The 16,945-nt window shown below is 43.0% G+C and overlaps 1 protein-coding gene across 3 annotated transcripts in view; it reads right to left on the reverse strand.

Moving 5' to 3' along the window:
- The window catches only part of PAXIP1 (PAX interacting protein 1), a 40,146-nt gene extending 29,834 nt beyond the window's left edge, over window positions 1-10,312 (reverse strand). The window contains exon 1 of one of the 3 annotated variants that reach the window (XM_088158900.1): window positions 10,283-10,312. In XM_088158900.1, the coding sequence (XP_088015026.1) occupies window positions 10,283-10,297 (15 nt within the window). In that variant the 5' untranslated portion in view covers window positions 10,298-10,312. Of the gene's footprint in view, window positions 1-558; window positions 766-10,282 lie in introns of those variants that run through there. The other 2 variants (XM_088158905.1, XM_088158895.1) reach the window with 2 other exon arrangements.
- Window positions 10,313-16,945: the final 6,633 nt, after the last annotated feature.

The following is a 16,945-nucleotide window of genomic DNA, read 5'->3' on the forward strand; positions in this document are numbered from 1 at the left end:
GTACCAGTTCCGTGCTCGGGGCCGCGCCAAGGCGGGAAGGTTGTGTGGGAGGGAAGACGCAGTCCGGCCCCCCGTGACGAACCTTCCCCATGGCCTGTCCCTGTGGACCCACACGGAACCGAGCACACAGGGAGGGGCCGGGCCTACGGAGCGCTCGAGTCGGAGGAGCGGCGGCCGCTGCCCCCTCTGCCCGCCCGGCCCGGCACAGGAAGTCCCTCCGCCCGCTCCTCCTCCGCTCAGGCGGCTCCGGCGGGGCCTGCGCGGCGGGGCCGCGGCTCCCATGGCGGCGGCGGCGGCGCTTCCCGCGGGCACGGCCGGGATCGGGGCCAGGATCGGGACCGGGATCTGGACCGGCCGCCTCCCCTCCCCCCCAGCCAGCCCTCACGGTCCCGCAGGCGCGCGCTCCCCCCCGCTCCCGCCCTTTCCCCGTGAGGCGGCGCGAGCCTCGAGCCCGCGCGTGGTAGCCGGACGATTCCACAGTGCCCCCCCCCGCTTGGGGGGGGGGAGGGAGGGAGACGAAGGGGAAGGCGGGAATGATCTGATGGGATGACCCGGTACCTTGGGGTCGATGTCTCCCACCACGAAGAACTTGACGTCTTTGAACATCTCCTCCGGGACTTTCAGCTCTTCCTCGTCGTCCGCCAACATGGTCCCGGACGGCAGCAGCGGGCGCTTCCCCCCTGCCCGCTATTTCCCCGCGCTCACTGTAGAAAACCCGCCGGGGCCCGGGTCCCTCTCGTCCCCCTCCCCCCGCGGAGCCGCCGAACCGCGCGAGCAAGGCGCGCGCTGCGGGACACACCATCCCCCGCCGGGATGTAGGGGGGGTGGAAGCGGGAGGTAAGAGCCGCCCCCACAAAGCGTCTCCCCTCGCCCGATCAACCACCACGGCTGCTGCAGGGCCGCGCCCGCTTCTGATCCACAGGCGCTATCCCTGCTCCTCCCTCTTTCCTCGAACCGAACCGGCAGCCAGCTCCGAGTCAGGAGCTCCCCCCGCGCGGGATGCAATGGACTCGCCCCGAACGACAGAGGCGGGCAGCGGGGATACCCGGCCCCGCCCATTGGCGGGGAGAGCGAAGGGAGGAGGGAAGGGAACCGCCCAGGCCCCGCCCCCTCAGGCTCCGCCCCTTCAGGCACCGCCCCCTCGGCCCCGCCGTGAGGGGACGCGGGCCATGGCGGCGGGGCCCTTCAGCCGCCAGCGCCAGCCAATAGTTTTGGCGTGTATTCCAGCACCCAGCTCATCAGTGATCATGCCGACTGCTCCCGAAATCATAGCATACAACCGCTAAGGTTGGAAAAGACCTACAAGTCACGGAGTCCCACCGCAATAAGGCATTTTCCCTCAGAAATTGCAAAGCATCCATCTACATAGACAGTGAACCGTTCCCGCCGAGGGGGATGTATCTTACCTAACTATTTTAGATAACAGAAAACAAAAATTACCACTTTGTATAAGTTACGGTCAACAGAAAGAAACGAGCTCTTTCAGAGCCTGCTTCATGTCGTGTATTTTAAACATTGCTGCATTGACAAGGATGTTTAAAATATAAATATTAGATAATATAATTGTATCTATAGAATAAGCACTCTGCTTTCCAAAGGAGTTTGGGAACCCCTCATAATACTTCGATGTGGACAATATTTCCCTCCCATACTCGGAGCAATGTTAAGAGATGGCATTGCAAGACTTACTGAAATAAAAATAAAAATACAGGGCACCTACTGATTCCCTCCTGCCTGCAAGACCTGTCTCACTTTCCCAGGAGGAAACTGTATTTTTTTTACCTCTGTTATTCTTGAAACTATGGTAGAAATTATCGGTTTACAAGTAATTTATTTGTCCAGTCATCTACTGGATAAAATTTTACTGGATAAAGGCTTCACCCAGGTCCCCTGGATCTACACATGACATCGTCCCCTTTCTGCTCCAACTGTGTAAGAAATACCCAACCTATCACCTGTTCATTTTCCATTCCAGAAGGAACATTTGGTTGAAGGTTTTACTTTTTTGCCCACCCTCTCAATGAAATTTACTTTTTAAAAGTGAAAATCAAGTCCTAAAAAGGTCTAAAAAGTCCTTTTCTATAGTACACTTTTTTGTGTGGCAGGAAAAAAAGTAGAAATAATAACCATCTGCTTTTAAATCCATTTATCCATTTCTTTCAACAATTCATATTCTCATCTCACTTTCTGTCTTTTCTAATAATTCTTGTTTAGGGTAATTTTCTTCTGTGCCATGAATTTCCTGGACTGTCTTTGAAAAGATTTCTCTGAGCTCTGCTTCCCTTTATAGCTACTCTCCAGGCTGCCATGTCCAGCCTTTGCTTTCTTAGATCCCTAATTTTCACTCTTTCCAACTCCATCTTTGATCCATTTTGACTTCTTCACACTAAACTAAACTACTTTGACCAATATCTTCCTTCACCTGCAGCGAAATATTTTTCATATTCTTCTTGATCTATCAGATTTCATTAACACCACTGCTTCCTGAGCTTCCTTTCCTGTTCGATTTCATTGCCTCTGTAATCATCTGCATCTTCCAGCACTGGTAATTTTCACTTCTTTTCTTTGATAAATATAGCTATCTCTCAGGTTTCTATTCCACATTATTCTCTGTGTTCTTTTCTCTTCCTGAAGTCATTCATTATTTAGATGCATCTTTCTCAGTGTGATCACTAAATTGCCCTTTCCCACAGGAATACTTTCCTTATTTGTAAGCCCCTACACTATCACATATTCCCACTCTACAAGAAGAAAACCAAAGTTTTGTCCTTCAAGGGTTTGTCCTCTTGATTCCCCTTCTCTGCCTATTTTCTTGTTACCCTAATGAGTTCTTCCGGCCTTCCTATCCTTTGGATTTTCCAGTCACATAATTTTTGGTTCTCTGTACAACTCCAAGACAACAAGTATGTCAAAACAGGTGCTATGCTAATACTGGCAAAAAGCATAATGCAAACAACCTGCACACATTTTTCATAGCATTGCCCCTTCCAAAACTTTCAGCTGGAGTTGCAGCTATTGCATCTTGGATCTTCCATTAGTCAAATCAGAAGAATATGAGATGAATTTGCTACTTTAAATCACAACAATTTTTAAATTCTCTAGACTTAGAAGGTCAGATTACAGTGTCGAATCATTGAAATTCACTGCAAAATTACTTTTTCACAAATAAAAAATACCCATGCATAAGGCTAATTGTAATTATCCTTAAGGGTAAATTATTGTTTTTAACTAATTATGACAAAAATCCAAGAATAAAGTGTAGTTCCACCCACAGTATGGAAGTGTAAAAAAAAAAAAAAAAAAAAAAAAAAGAAAAAACAAAAAGAAATGTTAAGAATTAACTATAATAGGTTTTCCAGAAGAAAACTGTTTTATAAATTTGGTATTTGGTCCTGTATAGCAAAGAGAATGTTGTTGTTGCCTTGACCTGGGATGTGGGACATGGACTTTTAGGTCTGTCCTCCTCTTCCTGAATGGAGTAAAAGCAGCTTCACTGAGGCACAGGCAGGGATGGCCACTGGGTGCCTAAATCCTCTGGATGTTCTTTAACCACAGAGCTTGCAATAGAAATGGGAAGAATGAAACCCTCCCACCCTCCCTCCCCCCAAATGAATAAGCAGCTCCTGGACAGAGCCCCAGAGCTGTGCTTGGTGAAAGCAGGAGGACTTGGAAAATCCTGCCCAACTCAGCAAATGCCAGGCAGGTGAGCAGCTGTGCAGCACAGCCACAACAGGAGTGTTTCTGTTATGTGCCATGAAAATGCACAGCAGCAACTCTACAAAAACCTGCCTGGTAGCAGCTTAAACCCCTGGCACTTCTAATGGCCCCGATAAGAAATTCTGTAGATCTCAGTACTGGATTGAACAGAGAGGCTGTTGTATTATCAGCAGTGTTACTAATCTTCTCACACAGAAATAGCTTTCTTTATTCACTTTTTTTTTTGTCTTCAAAATGACCACTCCCAGAAGAAAAGACTACTCCCATGAGTCACAATTTTTTCCCCTTGATTACCTTCTAAATAAGCAGTGGAATTAAATTAATGAACATTTTTTTTATTTCTTTATGTATTTCATGAGTCACCTGTCAAGAAATTACTTAAATTCTAGTAATTAGACTATTTCTAACAAAAATGAATAATTCCAGTTTTTGTGTGATCTTCTTTCTGGACCATAAGAGTAGAAAACTAGATGGAAAAAGTAGGTTTTTGAACAAGAAAAATACGTTATTGAACAAGAAAAATATCCCCTGAATCTGCCAGAAATAAATTCTGGCTTCTGCTCACGGGTCAGCACACAGAACAAAGTTAAATCAGTGGGCTGGTCTCACTGCTCAGGTGTAGAGCAAAGTGCTCACCTGTATTTAGCCTCAATATAGATTTGTCAGGTTTTGAGGTAAAGCTCACCTGCACGAGCTGAGCGACAATGGGAGGAGGGGGAGCCCAACTAATCCTCTGCAAGCTGCTTCAGCCCCGTCCCAGGGACCACCAGCCCCATCCCAGGGACCACCAGCCCATCAAAGGTCCAAATCTGCAAGCCAGAGGAGGATCTTACCTACGAGAGCTCTGTACAGAGAACTCCATGAGCATGTTTCCAGAAGAACTGTGAAGTCATCTGAATTTTCTATTGGGTGTTGCTTGCACGAGGTGAAAGCCCACCAAGCTGACAAGATTTGTGCAGACAATTAGTCTTTGCTTATATAAATGCCTTATTTGTGTGCACAAATGATTATATGAAAAATTCATACGCACCTACAATATCATATTTAGGCGTAATTGCTTGTGAAAAAACAACAGCTTGGGTTTTTTTTTATCTTGTAGTTAATTAAATTCGGAGCTTAGATTAAATTGTATATTTGTTTTACTCCAGTGAGCAGAAGGCTTTCTGAGTCCTTTGTTAATAATACATACTTGTTTGGTAGCAGCTGGCTCTCTAGATGTTACTTTTCCAACAAAATATATCTTCACAAAGTACCCGGTGTTTTACAGAAGCTGATGTTAGTTTCAATATGCCTGGGAAGTTGTTGAAAATCCCAAAAGGCAGGCTGCCTGCATTATCTCCATTCCCACTGCTTAACGTGAATAAGATCTGCTTTTTAATCTGAATCAAAATGTGCAAAACAGGTACACAGAGGGCTCTGTTTTGGCTTGAGCTGTCTATGCATTTTTCCTCTTTTCTTCAGTGGGACTGCTTGCAATGGCAAATATGATTTATAATTAAAAACTTTCTTATTATCTGTACAGCAACACTGAATCCTAAAAGGCTCCCTTGGAACATGGTAGTTTCATTTTCGATTCTATTCTAATTCCAGAACTGCACTGAGAATCTCTTGTCATTTGCTTGACAGTTTTCTTTTTTAATATAGTAGTTACTAGGTTGGGGGTTTTTTTGGTGGTTTGGTTTTTTGGGTTTTTTTTGTTTGTTTGCAAGTGCCAAGTAGCAAGTTCTACCTTTACTATAACTGTGCATAAAGGAACACGGGGGAAAATGTTCTGATTAGCACATCTTAATGTAATGATATTTTTTGTCAGAAATGAGACATAGTGGTAAAAGAGGGGATATATTCCTTTGTTTTACCTGCTAAGGAATGTGAACAGTTCATTCACCTTTAGTAATAAATTATTTTTATCTTTCCCTCAGACTGCCAATAACCACCTCTATATAAATTACATACTTACTTATATATACATATATAAAGACATATAAAACGTTATAACACTATCTTAATCAGTTTTGGACCTGATTGTATTGCACCAGGAAAGAAGAATGCAAATCTCCCCAGTGCTCTGGGAAAGAATAAATAATTTGTCAGAAATAAAATGTGATATTATAATTTATAGACTCCATTCTTTGCACCTCAAGAGAAGTCCTTGCTTCTGCTCCAACTACAGTACCTATCAATTTCTGTGTATTTTCTGAGTTTCAGAAAAAATATTTGCGAAATATGGTGGATAATTATCCCTGTAGCCTTTCTTTGTAGCTTGTCAAGATTTGCATCATTTACAGGCTTTCCACTGGGGTAAATTACTATCAGAAAAACAACAGAGAATTTGCACAAATGCAAATTTTTCTTTGAGCCTGGTCTTTCATTCATGCAGGCTTGAAAAAAAGCTAATGAAACACTAAGTAACCAAAATTAATTTTTCTAGAAATTAGCAAATTTGGCATTATTTGTGCCAAATCCTTTTCATGTTATTCAAATAACACTAACACTGGTATTTATTTTTTACATTATTAATGCATAAATACAGAAAAAGGCAACTAAAGTTGGTGGCATTGCAGAGCATGTTACAGAACAGTGTGAAGAGTGAGTCTGGGTCCTGCTCTGAGATGATCTCCAGTATTCATTTATGGCTTTGTGCTTTTGAGTAGAGTGAAAACCCTAAATTAGTGCTGATAAAAAAATGGGCAAACACATTGACATCACATCACTCTCTTTCTGTATGTTGCCCAGCTAGTTAAATATTTCCTTTACTCATCCAGAAAGAGGAATGGACAGAACACACTTGCCTGAGGATGCATCATTATGCTCACACTGAAGCTCCAGTGTCTCGGGGTGACCTGTGCTGATCTTTCTGGGAACATCTATTCAAAGTGGCTGGTTTTACACAGGTTCTCCCGACTCAGTGAAGCCCGTGCTGGCTCAGTGCAGGCAGTGACTCAGGGCTCCTGTTCTGGAGCAGAGGCAGAGGGCAGCAGCTACACGAGCCCACCTGTGCCACCAGGGAAATTCATATGTAGCCATGGGGTCTTAGTGCTAAAATCTATTGAAAAATATTTCATTGCTGATGCATTTTCACAGCAACTGTATCATCTTCAGAGCAGTTCCTCCAACTTACTGAGTGTAAGGCCAGAAGGATTGGATTAATCTTCCACATGGAGCACTGAGAGCAGAATTGATCATTCTGCTGTTTGTCCCTAAAAGCAGCCTCAGCCTGGGAACACATTTCTGCTTTATGGCCTTCCCAATTGCTGCTGCTTAGAGAAGCATTTTCAGGGTGGCTGAAAGACAGGTGCCTGAACATCCTAAAATGCAGACAAAGGTAGACAAAGTTATCTGCCTGAGATAGGGGACAGAGAAGCTGAATGTGTTTGTCACATGTTTGTGGCTGCAGCTTTGGGAATCTCTCAGTGCTTAGACATAGATGTGACTGCACTATGCAGACAACTAGTTATTGTTGCTGGATTGAACTTCCACTTTCTTTTTCTGTAGAAGGAATCTGATTTCTATTTCTCACGTATTTTCAAATGAAATTAAGAACTTACACTGACATTCTTGAAAATGTGTTCTGACAGCATTCTTATAACAGCCAGAAGAAAACAGTAGATCTTCCAGTCAGTTTTTCTTATAATTTGCCCTTAAATTTCACCCCAAATACTCCTTCTCTGAGCTAAGGTAATTTTGAGTCCTAATCCTAAGACATCAAGAGATGACTCCACCGCTGCTCTTAACTGATCAATCTTAACAGGACCTTGGAGCCACCTTAATTAATTACAGATTGAGTATGCCCCGCAGGAAACATTATGAAATGAGACATTTGTTACTTAAGTACCTGTCTGCCACTCTTGAATGAAAAGAAGTTACTGATTTGATATCTAGAGTATGTCTAGTTTATTGATTTCAACTATTGAGTAGTAAGCAGGAGTTGAGATTCAGACAAACAGATGTCACTGTCAGGACTTTCTCATTAGAGCCTAAGTTCAGGACAAATGCAGGTAAAGTGCTTGTACTCTTAGGCCAGTTCTGGCTCTGATTTGTTTTTGGTTTTGTTTTTTTTTTTCTTACAGGAAGCTTTCAGGGAAATAAAGTCTCTGTAAGTCCCCAGATGTTTTGGTTAATTGAAAGATATGCTCTATGATATGCTAGAGCTCCCACAATAGGAGCAGATAGATCTCTAAACCAGGAAAGCCTACAATCCATTTATGTCTCCAGGTCTAACTCCTCTGTGAACTGGCTGAGGCCAAGGAAAGTTTAAGTTCAGTGTGGCTCCTTCAGTGTCTGGTAAGGTCTTTCACCTCTACCATATCCCTGATACCTCTACAGCCCAGTCAGATATGGTTAAAAATGCCAGGAATTGGGAAAACGGGACAAGTGCCATACCACACACAAGAAACTGTGATCACATTGAACCAGGCTACAACGAAGTGGTTTCTTTTTATTTTGGCCTATTACAGCCAAACTTGTTATTTCTCCTGTTTGCCTAAAGGACCATCCTCCTCCTCCTCCATCACTGAGGCTTCTGCCACATCCATGTCAATATTGGTAATTTTTAATCTTTGACACTGTAGCAAATACTCACAGATACCTGTTTAACCTTTGAAGAAGCCACCTAAAATGTCTCTGGGTTTATTTAGAGCTGGCTCTATTGCCTACATAATTTAGAGCAGCCTCAGGATCCCAGGACTTCCCACATCTGAATTCTCAGTGTTGCAAATGGAAGAAGAAATCGTGGCGTGAGGCAGCAAGCACCAAAGCTGTAATGATCTTCCCTCAGGGAGTCAATTACATTTGCTGTTTGCCTTATGGCACACGTAGGTGATTACTGTGTGAGGGCCAGGGTGCATTTGTTTAATGTATCCTTGAACTCTTATTACATTTTCCACTCATCTTGCTAGAGCCTTATCTTCAATTACACTCCTTTCCATATGCCTGGAGCTATTATTTGTTATAGGACCAACCTGACCCTCTTGTATCCAAAATGTCACTGAATTAAATCAAAATTTTATACTTTTCAACTTGAACAGTTATCTCTTGATGCACATAACAAACAGATAATGAGATCTGCATTTTATTAGACACAGTGGAGCTCACTGATGTTTAACTATTAGGCAGAACCATTTTGCTGCTCAGTTACAATTACATTATTTTTCTCTGTGGCTGGATAGCTGTCAATTGATTTAATTCATTCTAAATGTGTATTATAGTGTTTTCCTTAGTGTTGTCTACATTCAGAGAACTGGACACATTTCTACACATTTTTCCTTAAAGGGAGGGTATTTCTCTGTAGTTACATTTCTCTACAGTCTAATCTTTTTGCCTTAAAATGTTGTGACAATCTTCCCATGCTTTGCCTCTGAGTCAGGGATACTTCAAAATCCCAATCTAAGCTTTAAGCATATCCTCAAACCTGCTCATTTGGATAGGACTAAAGAACATGCTTGAAATGAAACAGTCATGAATGAGGATGGGTTCCTGAAATCAGTCCAACTTAAAAAGGATCCACTGGCCATATTCCAAAGGCTGACATGCCCACCATCAAGCTGTAGTGCCCTGCATATCCTGTGCTTTATAGTACATGCTCATAATTTATGATTCACACGGTGCTCATAACGATGAAACGATAACACCATCAAAGTGAGATCTAATCAATGTAAATATTTAGGTCCATCACAGGCCACGAGAAGATCTGCTCTCCCCAGAAGGGCTCAGCTACCACGTGATTCTCCTGTGTGCTGGGAGCCAACTCACACAGTCATAAATAATCCAGTAGGCAAATATCAGAAGGTTACATACCCTCTCTGGCTCTGTGTGCAGACCCCTGCTCTGGCTCAGTGCAAAAAAGGAAGAGAGACACGCACAGAGTGGGTCTAACCCCCTTTGCATTTTAAGCCAACAAGAATAGAAGGATTTATGTCATAATTTCCTGTATCTAAATATGTGGAGGGTAATTTCTCATAATAGGCTGCCTTGATTGCTTTCTGAACATACCTTGGAGAGTGGTGTTGCTTTTGTACAGCAAAAGCATGTCTCTCTTCACTTGAAATGATAAAGGATATAAAAGATAGTAGAGGAGTTTTATTATTCAGATAAAAAAAATAAAGCTTGTTTCAGATAGGGATGTCTTTCTGAGATTTACTAAGCAGTCCACAGGATTTAGATATCTACATTTTAGACATCTCAGTTTAATATAGAAAAAAATCTTATTACATTTCAGAATAATAATTCTTCTTGGAATGAATGGGAGAAATTCATCTAGAGCCATAGATTACTTCAGAAAATCTATCTCCTCACCTATTTCACTGACATTCTCAGAAAGCAGCTGCCATAAATTTCTATCATAAATGCTAGGCATATGGATGGCTAACTCTGTTTGCAGAGCCTCAGCCTGTACAGTAAACCTCACCTCTGCAGCACAGTCCAGCTGGTTGGTTATTGGTAACTGTTTGCAAGATGCACCCTTAGGAAGCTGCTGTGGTTCTCCATGGCCTGTGGGGCTCTTTTGGAACATTTGTCATTAATGTGAGGCTGTAATGTGGTGTTTAATTGGGCAGGAGGGCTTGCTTACCTGGGACAAGGACATCAGGATTTATGGTTCCTTACAGTCACAGCTGTCATAAAACCAGAAAACCTCCCTGAAATGAAGAACAGGCACTGTGGAGAGACCATTTGTCTTTGTGCAACTTCCTCATAACGTGTCAAGCCCAGGACTCCACTTGCAGCCTCCCATCAAGATGTGGCTGTACTGCAGAAGGGATGATGGCAGGAGAAGATGATGGCAGCCAGACTGGCTGGAGTGATCCCAAAACTGGAGGGATGGGAAGCACATGTCTGTGTGGGCAGCTCTGCAAGACTGAGACTACTGCTAGGAGTCAAACAAGGGACAGGAGATGTCATATGTGTCAATGTTGGATGGAAGGCTTTAAAACATGAAAATGTTGGTTATTCTATTGAATTCTTGGTTGTGGTTATGCAGTTTGCATTTATAATCCTAGCCGAGTCAGTTGCTAGTGGAGATGTAGTAAAAGCTGCCTATATTAACTACTCTAGTGCTCAGGAAAACAGAGAAGAATGGAGAGACAGGAGCATGCAATGAAGATGCTGAAATGTGGAGAGGAGGAAGGACACTGAGACTCTGCCCAGAAAGTTCTGAAGTTGTATCAGATCAGATGAGGAGCCCTGTTAAAAAACAGGGATTTCTTTATTTCCAGAATGAGATTCAGTTTTTAATTACATAATCCACCTTCTGTGCAGATGACTTTAATGAAGATACCCCATTAAGTGTGCTCATATCAGACCCTGAATAATTCAGTAGTGTCAACATGGAAGATTTTTTACTAAATTTACACCAAAATCCTGATAAAATCAGAAAAAAAGCTTCAGTCAAAATCTGAAACCACAAAATAACCAGAGAAGAGGTGGGAAAATTAACTACAAAAGGTGAGCTTACAGGAGCCATCAGCTCACACACCACTGGGCCACCACCTCTGAGCTACCATCTACCAACCTTGACTCACAGATCAGCAGCCAGGAAAAAAAAATCCATCATTTTTAATAAAATGCAGTGCTAGACAATTAAGAAAGGTCTGGCAACATTTTGCTGTTATAGCAGTGAATACTGTTTGTTAAAAATAATGATGCTACTAATAAAAAACCTTGTGAAAAACAGAGAGACATTTAGACAAATTTATACAACCACTTCCATCCCATGGGTTCAGAAAATTTTATAGGAGGAGCAAGCAGACTGCTTGATCAGGTGCTTGCTGTGGTAGAAGGGACCAAAACAAGATATTTTTGACATGATACTGTCAAATTCTACAAAAGAAATTATGTTTGGGGACCATTAAAAATGGTTGTCTTTGTTCAAATAGCTGGAAAAGTTTGCTGTCGTGTCCATGATCCAGGGCCAAGCTCTTTATCAGCCTACAGGAGACATCTGCAAGTACTTTTCTTGCAAAGACATGGGAGCAGACTCATTTTAGCTGCAGACAGAAAGCATGTGGTCACAACCTACCATTTGACTTTCTCTAACTTGTAAATAGTTCCTCTCATTTATATTAATCTCTCACTCATACTGCAACACAGATATAAAATATAAATAAGCAAAATTCCACAGCTTTTGTATTTTCTCTAATGGCCTGCCATGCTGTATGGCTTGAAAATACCGGGAATTGATCTTATTTAAATTAAGACCCATTCTGCTGACCTGCATGACCTGGGCAGGCTGGGGCAGGGAAACATCCAGCTACACTGAATAATCAGGGGGAAGAAAAGATCCCACAGCTGGAAGGAAACATAATGTGGATATGAATCTGAGACACTCAGATGGTACCTTAGCTGAGAAAGCTCTACAGCCATGCCAGTGCTTCCTTTGGCAGGTAGGGATGTGGCTGTGGCTGTTCAGAGATCTCTAGGGAAGAAGGCAGCAACCTATGAAGGTCTATAAGGAAATCAGGCTGTGGGAATGGAAGAAAAGACATCCCTTGAGGATGGCATAAGTGGTTTAATTTTTGCACCTACTACCAACTAGTTACAATAATAAAACTAGTCTTGAATGTTAAAGAGGGGCTTTGGGAATAAGGTACTCCAGCCAATGCCCCGTGGGCATGGAAACACACTGACAAGGAGTCCAGGGGAATGTAACAGGGATGAAAGTAGGTATATGAAAAAAGTTGAAGAACTTCTGGCTCAGAAAATAGCTGAGATGATTTCTGTTCTTAATGTGGTAAACAGATCATAAAACATTTTGCCTCTTAGCTCGAAAGAACATTTCTAGACTATGGATGGATTTATGTAAATAAAGGTTCAGAAACCTGCCACCTGCAAGGCAGCAGAAAGGTAACCTGGAAAACACCACACAACAGAAAAGCTCATGTTCAGCCTCACACTATAACAGCCTTCCCTATAGCTTCACACCTATGCAAATTATCTGTCACAATGCATAAAGCTCAAGATAAACAAACCTCTTCCACAACTTGGCATACGGAAAAAGGGTCTGAACTGAAATGGTAATTGAGTTTTAGAGACCCATCCATTTGCTGTCATTGTGCCATCTGTCTCCCTGGCATAGTCCTGACAGCTTGCATTGGCAGCTTTGATTGCCAAAGCTCATGTATTAAGTTAGATTTACCTAGTCTGCCCACGCACAGTTTCTTATTTTTCTATGGCCCTGCTATTCTAGATGATTCACAGAACTGCAGGATACCCTGTACTCCCAGAAGCATAATATATTTTGGTATTTTAAAACCTTTTTTTTTTTTAATCAGAAATATGAATAATTTTCTGTTGTGGTTTGTGAGCCACCTGTAGACACCAAGTCCAGTAGAGTCAAGAGAGAGAGAGACTTACTTCTCAGGGACTGACCACGGGTAATAGAGATCACAAGTGCTGGTATATGTATGTGTGAAGTATTTGCTACCATCAGAGTAATAAATGAAAACTGCAGATGCCATATGAGGGCAGGACCCCCTGAGGCAGGCTCCAAGTTATTGCATTACTGTCATAACTGTTCACTGCAAAGCACTTTTGACTAAAAGCCAATATGATGCCTAGCATAACTCTGCTGACTCCCCTGAAATTATACAGATGAATAATGTTGCCCCTTAAGGTATGAAAGAAGAAATAAAATTATTTACATTTAATTTCTTTACCCAAAATGGAGCTTTAACTGCGGCAGTGAATGATGTGGGAGTTGCCCTCAGACTTTATTAAGTTATGTTCCAGCTGGCCCTCCAACCATGAACATGTTTTTCACTATGCAAGAACAAAGGGTTTAATTCCAGCAGGAGTTAATTCATGTTGGGCAGAAGACAGATAAGCACTCCTGGCAGTCCATTTACTGAGACATACACAGCAGTGCAAGGTACCAGAGTCCATCCTGCCTTTAGGCCAAGGGAATTGTGGCCACATTCAAAAGACACAAGCACTGAGACACCACTGACTTTACCTAATGAGAGGACCATGCTCCAGGCAAGGCAAGAGGCTGCTCTGTTGAACAGCTTTTGTTCTTGTTCTGCTTTGCTCCTGTTGCAGAATTAAACAACACCTTAGTTATGTCACTGAAATCATTGTCCTGGCTTTGACTCGACACAGTAATTTTCTTTTTAGTAGTTGGTACAGGGCTGTGTTTTGAATTTTGGATGAGAATAACGTTGGAAACACACTGATGCTTTGGTTGTTGCTAAGCAGTGCTTACCCTAAGTCAAGGACTTTTCAGCTTCCCATGTTCTGCCATCAAACAAGTGCACAAGGAGATGGGAGGGACCACAGCCAGGACAGCTGATCCCAACAGGCCAGAGGGGTATTCCACACCACAGATCCAGTATATAAACTGGAGGGAGCTGGCTGAGGGCACTGACTGCTGCTCAGGGATGGGCTGGGCATCCATCAGCAGGTGTTGAGCAATTGTGTTGTGCATCCTGTGTGTCTCTTGGATTTCATTCCCAAACTCTTCCTCTTTTTTTTTTTTTCATTTGTACTAGCAGCAGTATCATTATTATTGTTTCAGTTATTAAATTGTTCTCATTTCAATCCATGAGGTCCACTTTTTTTCATAGTTCTCCTCCCCACTTGGGAGGGGAGCAAGTGGCTTCATGGGATGACAGTCATTCAGTTGGTGGCTTCCTAAAGGAAAGCTTACATGCCTTAAACTGGATTAGACCTGCCTGAAGAATAGTTTTCCAGTCATACAAATAAAAAGCCAACAGGATTGCAACTCATTATTTTAATTTCTTTCCCAAGACAGAGAGACTTTTCAAAGTTCTTTATAAGCATCCAAACCAAGGGAACCCAATTTGGTAAACAGGTCACTTAGTGGGACACTGTGGGGGTGTGGGCCACTCAGGTCCCCCTTGTTCTTGCTCCAAGGTACTCCCACAATCCTACTGAGTCTCCTAGTAACACACAACAGGATTAATCTCTGCTTCTCAGTCAGAGAATTGTTCTACTTTGAAGTAAGTAATTTACACATGTTACTGGGAGAGAAAGGCTGACTTACTGTGGCCCTTGGCTGGCATGTGAGAAAACCTCAAGTAAGTCCAAGCTCCAGTAAATATGTGATTATTAACCAGCTACAACACCAGAAACCTCAGAGAGAGCTACCCAGAGCAGCCAGCTGTGGAAATGCTTACATGAGCTATGAAGCATCATGATCCAAGCTCATAGCCTGAGTTTTGATGCTTTGAACCTTGGTTGCCTTCGTTGGAACTAAATGACCTTTAATGTCCTTTCCAACCCAAACCACTGTTTGATTCTATGATCTTGGTTTTGCAAGACTAGAGTGACATCAGAACTGAGCATGGGCTCTGATGATATGAGAACATCCTCACAGTCTGTGCATTTTCACTGTGGTCATGTTTGACCATTTTGCAATAGGAGAGGAGTGGGTGGTCTGCAAGTGTGTTCAAAAAGCATGTCTGGATGTGCTGTGAAGCTGGACTGAGGCTGGTTGAAAGTTAAATGAAATTCAAGTGATGAATACCTGAGGTTTAGAAATTGCTGTGACAGGATGCACACTTACTGAGCAGTCTGGCTGGCAACTGAGCACAGCTTTCAGTAGTGGTGTATATACACAGTGAAAATATGTGCTCCTCTAATCCTTGTATAACCTAGCAGCTCCACCTACCCTGGAGACTGAAATTCTCACTGATTCATTGAGCATGCCCAGCAAAACTCCTCCTAAGCCTTCTCCTCTCCCTTTTCTGCCAGTTATAAGGGCAGAGGTTCAAAAGATCTCCATAGAGATTGACAATATAAATCCATTCACCCTTTTCCCAGATGATACTTGGATACGCATTTAGGCAGTGGCACTGATTACACTGTGAATTCCCTCCTAAACTCCAACCATCAGGTACTTATTTTGAACTGGAAGGTACCTCCAGTAAATGGCATTTAGTAGCAAGCATTATTTAATGTCTTTACTGGTGGGGATGCTGCTAAACCCAGGGAAGTCCTGTCACTTTTAATTCTTCTGGCTCCATCAGCAAAGATGTGAAATAATCCTGACTTTGTAACATAGATCTTTTTCTCAGAGACCTTCACAGACGTGATCATTCCACAAGCATTATCCTCTCACTAAAGATCCCAGCCTTCTGCGCACTTAATACCAACAGTTCTGAGAATATGAATGATCTTACTAATCTGTGTAAAGTAAACAGCATTTTGTCCTTAAAAATAACAGTATTTAGTCACCTCTGTAATCTGGTGCATTCAGCCAATGCACCCAAAGAATGCAGAATCAGAACTGTGGAATGATGCAGGTTGGAAGGGAGCTCTGGAGATCCCTGGGTCCAACCCCCATTGAAGAAGGGATAACGTCAAAGTCAGATCAGGTCATTCACAGCGATGTCCAGCTGAATATTGGACATCACTAAGGATGGAGATTTCACAGCTACTTTAACTGATTTCAGATCGCTCTCCAGGTGAATATTTATTTCTTAATTTATAATTGGAATGTAGAATCATACAATGGTTTAGACAGAAAGGAACCTGAGACATCACCTAGTTCCAACCACTTTGCCATGGGCAGGGACACTTTCCACTTGTCCAGAGCCCCATCCAACCTGTCCTTGAACACTTTCAGGGATGGGGCATCCACAACTTCTCTGAGCAACCTGTTCCAGTGTCTCACCACCCTCACAGGAAAGAACTTCTTCCAATTTAATGATACCTTAATCCAATCTAAACCTACCCCCTATCATCCTAATGCTCTTACCTCTTGTTCTAGAATTCCATGCCCTTTTAAAAAGTCCCTCTCCAGCTCTTTTGTAGCCCCTTTAGGTACTGCGAGGTGCTCTAAGGTCTCCCCAGATCCTTCTCTTCTCTAGGCTGAACCCCAGCTCTCCCAGCCTGTCTTGACAGCAGAGGTGCTCCAGTGCCTGGACCATCTCCATGACCCTCCTCTGGACTCCTCCAACAGCTCCATGTCCTTCTTATGTTGGGGGCCCAGAGCTGGATGCAGCACTGCAGGTGGGGTCCCACACAACTGGAGAGGGGCAGAATTCCCTCCCTCCAGCTGCTGGTCACGCTGCTTGTGGTGCAGCCCAGGACACAGGTGGCTTTCTGGGCTGCCAGTGCACGTTGCCAGCTCATGTTGAGCTCCTCATCAACCAACACATCCAAGTCAGCACATCATATTGTGACTCTCACTCATTGCATCCCATCCGATCGCTCTGCACCTCTAAGGAGAGTTTGCTTTTACCCTTTCTATGCCCACCCCTGAGGTAAGTGGGGA

Source organism: Sturnus vulgaris, chromosome 1 (assembly GCF_052056855.1).
Source record: "Sturnus vulgaris isolate bStuVul1 chromosome 1, bStuVul1.hap1, whole genome shotgun sequence".
NCBI classification, from domain to species: domain Eukaryota; kingdom Metazoa; phylum Chordata; class Aves; order Passeriformes; family Sturnidae; genus Sturnus; species Sturnus vulgaris.